At 37.1% G+C, this 10076-nt stretch overlaps 1 protein-coding gene across 1 annotated transcript; it reads right to left on the minus strand.

The window, feature by feature from the left end:
• Positions 1-3012: 3012 nt before the first annotated feature.
• On the minus strand, positions 3013-9041 carry Tomm7 (translocase of outer mitochondrial membrane 7). Its single transcript, XM_015490113.2, has 3 exons — positions 8860-9041; positions 7019-7067; positions 3013-3238 (listed from the first exon to the last, which is right to left on the minus strand). Exons 1-3 carry the CDS (start codon positions 8960-8962, stop codon positions 3223-3225), a joined length of 168 nt encoding a protein of 55 aa, XP_015345599.1. The 5' UTR covers positions 8963-9041; the 3' UTR covers positions 3013-3222.
• Between the last annotated feature and the right edge of the window lie 1035 nt (positions 9042-10076).

Consider the following 10076-nt stretch of genomic DNA (forward strand, 5'->3'; position numbering starts at 1 on the left):
AGGACACAAAGACAAACCCACATAAACACGGTTATCTCATACTAGACAAGGGTGCCAAAAACATTCACTGGAGAAAAGATAGCATATTAACAAACGGTGCTAGCAAAACTGGAAGTCCATATGTAACAAAATGAAATCAAACCTCTATCTCTCACCCTGCACAAAAATCAACTCAAAGTGGATGAAAGACTTAGGCACTAGAACAGATATCCTGCACCTAATAGAAGAAAAACTAGACCCAAATCTGCACCACGTTGGCCTAGGATCTAACTTCCTTAACAAGACTCCTACTAAAGCCAAGAAGTAAAACAAGAATCAATAAATGGGATGGATTCAAACTAAAGAGCTTCTTCTCAGCAAAGGAAACAATAACATGAGAAGAGAGCCTACAGATTGGGAAAAATCTTTACCACATGCACCTCCGATAAAGCATTAATCTCTAGGATATATAAAGAACTCAAAAAACTTAACACCAAAACAACAAATAACCCAATCAACAAATGGGTTAAGGAACTGAACAGACACTTCACAGAAGAAATACAATTGATCAGCAAATATATAAAAAAGTGACCAACATCTCTAGCAATTATAGAAATTCAAATTAAATCTACTCTTAAGATTTCATCTCACTCATGTCAGAATGGCAATCATCAAGAATACAGGCAACAATAAATATTGGCGAAAATGTGAGGAAAAAGGTACACTCATACACTGCTGGTAGGATGCAAATTGGTGCAACCACTATGGAAAGCAATATGGATATTCCTCAGAAAACTGGGAATGGAAGCACCATTTGACCCAGTTATTCCACTCCTTGGTTTATGCCCAAAGGACTTAAAATCAGCAGACTGTAGTGACACAGCCATATCAATGTTTATGCATTTGATGCATACAACCCAGAGGAATGTAGAGAACTAGGCTAAGTGGAAAAGGCCAATGCCAAAAGGTTACTTAGCAATTCCATTGATATAACTTTTCTCGAAATGACAAAAAGGACAACAAATTACTGGTTGCCTGACGAGGGAGAGAAGTCAGGTAGACCAGTGGGCTATAAAAGGACACAAAACTCTGAGAGAACATTTTCTGGGTACAGTATTCTGTCTTGACTGTATCAGTGTCAATAACCTGGTATTGTACTATAGTTTTGCAAGACGTAACTATTGTAGCACACTGGGTAGAGGGTACAGAGATCTTTCTGTATCATTTCTTATACTACATATAACATACAATTTTCTCAAAATAAAGTTTAACTTTAAATAATAGCTGAAAAAGTGAAAACATGCTTCACCCAAGGCCTCACCACCTATTTCTGATTCACATCTGGGATGGGACCTGAATATATTCATTTCTTATGTATCTCTGGTTAATACTAGTTTTAGAGCTATAAAAACCACTGGTTTACATAGTAATGCTTTGGGGGCAACAATTACTGCTTTTGTTTTAGTAGAAGCCTAAATATCATGTGACTTCTTCACCAAGGGTTCTATGAACTACATAGCCTTGCCAGGACTCATAATCAAGTCCTATCAGCTTGGTGGTTTTCCCTGGGCAAATCAAGGTTGAGAATAATCTTAAGGACTTTCTAGCTCCTAGCACAAAACACAGACCATAAACATTTGTCATTCTGGATTGCATTGCCCTAAAATCTAAAATACAGGAGCTTAGCTTCAAACATTTAACACTTTGATATATGTACACCAATTAGAGTGTGTGCTATCTCAGCTCATATCCTATGCCTTTTGAACAAGGCTTAAACTTTGTTCCTTAGTTTCCTCACCTGGGATATTCAGAATTCCTTACTTAAAAGCAAATATTCTGTAGACAGCTACAAGGTAACTTCCAAAACACTACAAAACCAGTTACATTTTATCCACATTACTGTTTTATCAAAATGGACACTCACCACAGCTTTGCTTTAATTTCTAAAAACCCTGGATGACAAAGAAAAACAAAACACCAAAATACTAAGCAAACAAGAATTCACTTAACATGCTTAACAGAAAGGGATGGGTGGGGACACAAACTTAGGCAATTCTATGGGACTTAACAACTTGTGCTCAGTTTTTAGCAAAACCATACGTGCCTAGATTCATAAAGATGGTGAAGCAATTACATGAAGTGCTTACCATAAATGGTTTCCTGCAGTTCTCAAGAATTCCATTTAAAACAAAACCCCCTTATGCAATAAGCCTGCAGTCTTCTTGGTCTCCATGGCAAAGTAAGAAAACTTGAGGAAATAGGATTAAATAGCAGAGGCATTTACATTAGAATTAAAGGAAAAAAATTTTTTTGATAATGACAGATCCAGACACCTGAAAGAGATTATATTCACAAATGATCATTCTATACTTAAAACACTGGATATTTAAAACATTCCAACACTGGGCCCCTCCCAAACTGTCATATCTTGTTTCAGGTTCTACTTTTCTTAATTCATTCTCTCTCTCAAACTAAGTAAATGGCTATTTTGTTAGAACAGAAAAAACTAAACAATAGTGTTAAAATACAGGTAAGGATCCCAACAAACCAGCATCTAGAACTGAAAACTAGTTCCCATTAACTGCCCTTTCTTCTACCAGAAGAGGAAATGTCACCATCCTGTGTAATCCCCAGGGCCACTTCACTGGATACTCTAGTTTGCTACCACCCCAGAAGAAAATCTTTGACTCACTAAATAAATAACAATTCCCCAATGCCACTCCTATCCCTAGCAACAGAGATGCCAAAACCCCTATTGCCTGTAGTCAGAACTTCATTTCAATGTAATGGAATAGCCCAGTTTGTCGCAAACTGAAACTTGTCTCCATTCTTCTTATCTGAGAACATCCCTGAGGGACTTTTACTGCAAAGGAAAACCAGAAACCATTTGTTAAGTGGTGGCCCAGGAATTGGGATTTTTGTTTTTTAAGGTGGCATCTCAGCAAATACAAGATTCTGTTTTGAAAAAGTAACAAAAGGCTTAGTTTTTAGCTGATAGTCCCAGTGTGCTCTATTAAAAAAAGACACAATACAGAACATTGTTGAAAATATTTATTTTTACATAGTCCATCATAAATAAGTCAGGAGAGGTTCCACTCTGCCACAGATGCATCTGAGAAGAACCCTGTGCCATCCAATTGGTGACTGTCTGAATGATGTCCCATTGCTTATCCCAGCCAGAGCATACACCTTCCATGTTGTTCCTGTTGGATGACTGCTTCCAAATCCAGATGACAAAACAGTTCATCCCCAAAGTAGGCTAAAATATTTGTGAAGAGGAGAAATAAATTAAATCCCTAAACAAAAACTTTCTATACACAGCTTAAGAACTAGATTTTGTGAATTTTTATGTTTGCTTATCTATCAAATTCAGAGTTAAGACAAGAATCAACCTCGTGAAGCAAAATAATAAAAAACTAAACACACAGAACCATAAACACAATTTGTTACATTTGAGTGTGGTTACTTATTATAAACAAAAAGGATATGTAAGTTAATATGTAAACTCAATCAAAAGATAAATGATTAATGATTTGCATTAACTAGAAAAATTAATGAACCCAAATAATAAAAGTATCATTATTAGATGCAATATCAATGATACTGAAATAACATTTTTACTGAATGCTTTCTGTAAGTCCCATTTACCATCCTTATTTTAAAGATGTGGAAACTGAGGCTTTGAGATGGTTACATATCATAAGTAGAAGAATAAGATGTGACCTAGGTGCTCTTAACCACATCCTTAGGCAATTTGCGTCCATTTCCCCTTCAACTTATTCTGACCCCAAACATTGCAGCCAGTAAGCAGCCCAGACTCCCAATTTGCTAACTTGAAACAACAGAATCAATAAAGGAGAAATGAAGTATTTCAAGTCTAAATCCTACAGTCCTGCTGATTGGAAGTGTGATTTCTGAGGACTACAGATATAGCTCAGTAGGAGAGTGCTTGCCAGTATAAGGGTGTGATCCTGGTATTATAAAAATAGAATGCAGTTTTTATTTTAAAAAAATTTCTCTATGCCTAGAAAACCCCAACATGCATCTATTTTTTATTTAACCCCAAGTATTTTTGTTTAGTTAGGACATGAAAATAAACTCTTCATCTATTTAGGTCTGTTCCTCAATGTAATAAGCACACAAAATAAAAAGAGAGAAAATCTTCCTTGGCCTTACACAGATAATGAAAATAATTATTCTGTTAGTCAATTTATTTGCCTTAGTAATATTTTACTAAGATATTACCCCTTTATTCATTAAAATACTGCATTTTGAATAACTGTTCCTACCAAATAGCAATTGCTGACCACACACAATGTACCAATCTGGGTGAAAAAGGAGGACACTAAGATGAATGTGGTTCTAAATCTCAAAAACCCAACAACTTGGCAAAGGAAAGAAATCAGTAAATCATTAATTATAATATTTACATAAATATTATACAAATAATAAATTTGTGTAAAACAATAGACTTTATATTAATTTTATATTAATAAAACCAAAGCATACACAATTCTGTTCCTTCAGGGTACAAAGTAGGCAACCCAGGAAGAATTCTTTAGTAGTCTCCCCAGAATAGTCAGTACAATATATGAAATTCCATTAACTGGACATCTTTTTGCAGGTAATCAATTTTTTCCTAAAACACAAGTACACCTGGAAAGGAAACCAGAATATATGACAGAAAAGACTGAGAAAGCACAAGAAAGGAAAGGAGCATTAAGAAAACAATAAAGTAAAAAAATGAAAAATTAGGTAGGGGTTGCTTCATCTAGTCTGCAACTTTGAAGATCAAAACTGGCTGGGATAACTGAAGCCAAAATAGTATACATTCCAGCCCCACCTCTGAATCCTATATCACCTAAGGTAGAAGGGTCATTTAATTAATTCAATACTTGTTGAGCAAAACATGTAATGAAAATAAACAACAGACATAATAAAAGGTAGAGAATGCCATTCACCAAAGAATACTCTGGGAACACAGAAATCTGATCAATTTCAGACAGGAGGAAAGTTTTGGCAGAGGCAACATTTGAGATTGGGCTGTTCTAGAATCAGGTTTCCATCAGGTCGAAACTTAGGGGAAAAAGTATTCCAGACTGAGGGACCACAAGCAAATAGACAATGTCATGAAAATATAATTTATTTATTTATTTATAATTTATTTATTCCAAGATTAGCATGCAATATCATATGACTAGAGCATTGTTATCATAGAAAGAGGGAAGGATAAAGAAAATATCACCAAAAAGATTAAAAAATTACTATTAATAGTTTATTGATCACATTATTTGACAAGTATTGCTAACACAGTTAACACTTTACAGACAGTATTCTTATTCAATCCTCATGGCAACCTTGTGAAATAGGTATTACTATGCCCAACTTAGGAAAGAGGAGCTGAGAAAGGTTAGTGGCCTTGGGGAAAGGTATTTGATAATAATTTCCAGTATTTAGAAAATATTCACATAGTAATTCCATCTATGATCATGTGCCCTAAGGTAGTTTCCCTAGGAAATAATTGGTCTATGGTCACTCAGTTAGTTAAGAGCAGATACATGATCTCAATGGCCGTTTTACAGAAAAGGAAATTAATAGTTCTTTGAACAAGGGCTAAGAAAAAAGGAACTTAGTGGGGCTCTGAAAACAGTTTTAAGCAGACATGTCACAAAGGGTTAAAGGGAGAAAGGTAGGTGAAGAAAAGAGCAACAAGTGAAGACCATTTGTTGAAGAAGGTTATCAGGGAAAATAGTAACCACAAAAGTGGACAAGTTGAGGAAGACAGCATATAGTGGTACTTTTTTGAAAAGAAAAAGTACCTGTGGGATAGCAGTAAGGCAGAGGAGGTGGACAAAATTCCTATCAGATGACTCTATGCTGAGTACCAGGTAAGATTACCTGTAGGAGTCCAAGTGTCCCAGTGAAAAGCCTTTGGAGATAGATGTTCCACCACCTACTGACTGTGTGACCTGTTCTCTAGGACTATAATGACAACTACAGATAATGTTTTTATAAAGCACCTAAAACAATAGCTGACACAGTGTAGGTGACCATGATTAGTATTAGTATAGAGTAAACATCCCTTATTCAAAAATCTGATCTCCAAAACACTTCTGTTTCCAAATATTTTTTTAAAAATACTCAATTTGTATTATTATTTTCTGTCACTCTGGAAAGTGACTTAGAGGACAATTTGGAACAATCCGAGGATCTCAAATAACCAATGAAGTGTATTTTGGCAAACTATAAGAGATGTCTATGAAACAATCTCAAACTGAAATCCCATAGCACCAGTATGCAGTAGTCTGGTCATCACAGTGCCAGGAATATCAGACTTACCTGTTTGCTACATGTAAAGTAGCTGCAGTTTAAATTTTGAATGCCCTCCAAAAGCCTATGTGTTAAAGGCTTGGATGCATATATATAATATGCATGTGTGTGAGTGTTTCCTCAAGTGTTTATCCAACATTAGCAAGACTGTTTCTGAGAAAGGAATACACAGTGCATTTTTAGCACCACAAATTTTCATATATTGGACTTACTGAACCCATAAGAATGCATCATAAGAAAATAAATCAAAATCTAAGTTATATGCATTAAAAAGGTTAATTATATTGTTATATATAATACTGAAAAACCTAAGTAATCCTCAAGTGGAAAATACATTGGACATCAATTCTAATTTTAGGTGGAAAAAACCCAGAAGCCTATATACCTTTGCTAAAATGATGTAAAACGTTGTATTCAGGTGAATACAGATAAGATGGGAATACAGAAAATTAAAAATAGTTTCACGATTTAATGTGGTAGAATAATAAATTAGTTCTTTTCCTTTAAAATGTGTTTCACTATAATTATACCAAAAAAAAATTTGGAAGGGGACAAAGCAGGGGACCAAACAGTTTACAAACTATTGCAGTTTATAATGCCTGGTGAAAGGTTCATGTCAACACCTACCACTGTTACTCTTTTGTTTCTCAATGTTTCAATACTAACATATGAGCATTTGCCCTGTAATGTTTATTTGTAAGAACAGTACCTCAAAACTGTTGGTTCAGGCATTCCAGGATCTGCACCCCTTTTAAATCCTGAAAGGAAGAGGAAGGGTGAAGAAAAAAAAATACTAATTAATACCCCAGCAGACAAAAAAAATCTACCTTCAAGGCTTTTTTTTAAACCCAACCTAGGACAGCTCTCTAGATCTATCAACTCTATCTAGATATACTGGGGCTACAGAATAGTTTCCAATCTTCACTAGAATATGAAATTATGTCCAGGACTAATCAGAAGGAATAACAAACTACTTAATTCTAGCATATACACAATTAGCACAGAAGCTCTTAGCATCCTCTACTTTTCATTATTGGTCATTACCCAGAAATAAGTTACAGCAATTCCCAAATCATACTGGATGACAGACTACAAAGAGCACAAAGACCAAAAAACCAACAACAGCTAATCTTTTTCAAAAACAAAACTGAGGATATCATATTTTATTCCAAACAAACCTCTCTTTTTATAAAGCAAAGTCTAGTGATACAAAAGAAAGGAGGCAGGGTGTAGTGGCACTCCCAATGAAGGATTGCAAATTCAAAGCCAGCCTCAGCAACTTAGCAAGGCCCTGTCTCAAAAACAAAAAAATTTTAAAAAGGTTAAGTATTCTGGATTCAATCCCTGGTTCCCATTCCCTCACCCAAAATTTTGATTTGATGATATATGCTAATTTGCTTAAATAACTGATTAAAATCAGAATATAAAGAACTGTGAGGGGTCTGAAATTTTACCCTATTTTCAGGACATCAAACTAGCCTTCCAGTTTCACAAGAGTTTAAGACACAAGGTTCTGAGTCAGTCACAGACAAGAGTTTATTATTCCCAGCGATAGCTGTAGTCAGAGTTTCATCATATTATCTTCAATAACCCAAGACCTGATGCAAAGCCCCAGGAAGAAGGCCAGTTGATAACTGCACATATAGTGAAGATAAATCCTACATTTAGGGAACCATAAACTGTTGGGCTAAAAGTATGTCTCCCCTTAGCTCTGGAAGGTTGTTCTATAAACACCTCCAAAAGATAACATGGAACCAAGGGTCATCAGAGTCTCCACACACAAGATTACAGAAAGACAAGAGTCCATGTAGAACTGTCTTTCAACTGGTGGCACATTAAAACCTTTTTGTTGCTTAATGTCACTTTCTGTCACATCTTACAGCACTATATGCAATCAAGCCCTAAAACGTCTTGAATTACATAAGATTAATCTGTGGATGCAGATTTTAGTGTGAATTAAAGAACCTTGGAATTGGTTTAAACAAAGTTAAATTTTATATATAGAGTAAAAGAAACGACACTAATAAACAAGGAATAAGTTCTAGAAAGATAACTTTAACATAAATCTCAAAAAACCTGAGTTAGACCCTAGGATGAAAAAATTAACATGATGGTTGTCTTAGGAAAAGGAATCATTGTGCATAAAGGAAAATAAACTCTAGTATGCTAAAGGAAAACATTATTCATTCTTCTGATGAAAGCCACCGAGACCCACCTGGAGATGAAGAGAAACGCCCTGAAAACCCACTTAGTGCCAAATAGTTATCACTTTCACAGACATCGGGTCATCATCTAACCCCCACGACAATCCTGAAAAGTAAATCTTGCCTCCGTTTTACAGAATGGGAGGAATTACGTCACTTGTTAAACACCACACAACTAGTAAAAGAGGGAATTCGGTTTAAATCGACCCCACTAGACCGGACAGCCTCAGAAGACCTGCACGGCGGGATCACGTTTCCGTCTCCCGCTCACGAAGGCCAAAGATGGAGTCGCAGACGCCATCAACCCCTTCCCTCAAGTCTCCTCCCAGGCTCTTCTCCCACTGACCCAAGTAAATCACGAGAGGAATAAAGCCCCAACGGATGGCAAACTGGCCGCCCTTGAAGAGCTGCTGCAGCCTCTGTTTAGCCTCTTTACTCAGCTTCACCATGGCGACGGCCGGGCAACGCTGTGTGGATCCCCACCGCAGTGACCGGGTCCGTAATCCGAAAGGGAGGAGAGGCGCGCATGCGCTCTACACGGGCTTTACGGCAGGAGTCGTGAGCGTGACCAGCGGAGGTCGTAATTCATTGCTCTTAACCGGCCCAGCTCCTCCGCGGCGCTGCTGGTGGAATAATCTTGCGTAGCTGCCTCCCCTTTCTGCTTGAGATCTCGGCGTTCACGTTACTTATCACAATTTAGTCACCATCTGGGGTTGCGGTCCGCGATGGGATACTGGGAGGCACAGTTCTCCAAGTTCCTTGAACCTGAAACGACCTGTCTTCCCCCAGTCTTAACTATTTTTAAAGCGCATCTCCAAAGTGGTCCTTTCTTCACATAAAAGCAATATAAAATCTGAAAGAACTGGGTTTTAGTCCCGACTCTGTGTGATTTGTTGTATAATCTTGAATAAGTTATCTAACTACTCAGAACACGTTTCTTGAAAGCCGGGAGTTGAACTGGAAGGAAGGGTACTAACTGAGGGACAGTATACATGCTTGCTTTACCGACGGACCCCACTCCCATCCCCAACCTCGGTGTTCTTTGGACGTGTGTGTGTGTGTGTGTGTGTGTCTGCAGAGGGATTGAAACCAGGGGCACTCTACCACTGAGCTGCATCCCCAGTCTTTTTTATTTTTTGAGACAGGATCTTGCTGCATTGCTGAGGCTGGGCTCGAACTAGCAATCCTTCAACCTTAGCTTCCCAAATCGCGCCACCATCCTGACTTAAACGTTTTAAAATGCTTGCCAACGTTTTGAAATTTGGAAATTTCACCTGCAATTTTGGACCTTTTCAAAAAAGCTGTCAATAAACATTGAAACAATCGAAGGCAGTTAATAAGAAACTACACTCCTGGGGCTGAGGTTGTGGCTCAGCGGTAGAGCGCTCGCCTAGCATGTGCGAGGCACTGGGTTCGATCCTCAGCATCACATAAAAATACAAACAAATGAAAATAAAGGTATTGTGTCCAACTACAACTAAAATATATATATATTTAAAAAGAAGAAGAAAGAAAGAAATTACACTCCTGTTCGCCCATCTTGCCCTCAATGATTTAGAATTG

This window comes from Marmota marmota, unplaced genomic scaffold, assembly GCF_001458135.2.
Source record: "Marmota marmota marmota unplaced genomic scaffold, marMar, whole genome shotgun sequence".
NCBI lineage: Eukaryota > Metazoa > Chordata > Mammalia > Rodentia > Sciuridae > Marmota > Marmota marmota.

Excerpts from the sequence above, each read along its gene's own strand:
- Tomm7 (XM_015490113.2), bottom strand. The coding sequence starts at position 8,962 with ATGGTGAAGCTGAGTAAAGAGGCTAAACAGAGGCTGCAGCAGCTCTTC. Across the intron at positions 7,068-8,859 it reads TCCTCTCGTGATTTACTTGG|GATTTAAAAGGGGTGCAGAT; the intron begins GTCAGTGGGAGA and ends TCTTCCTTTCAG.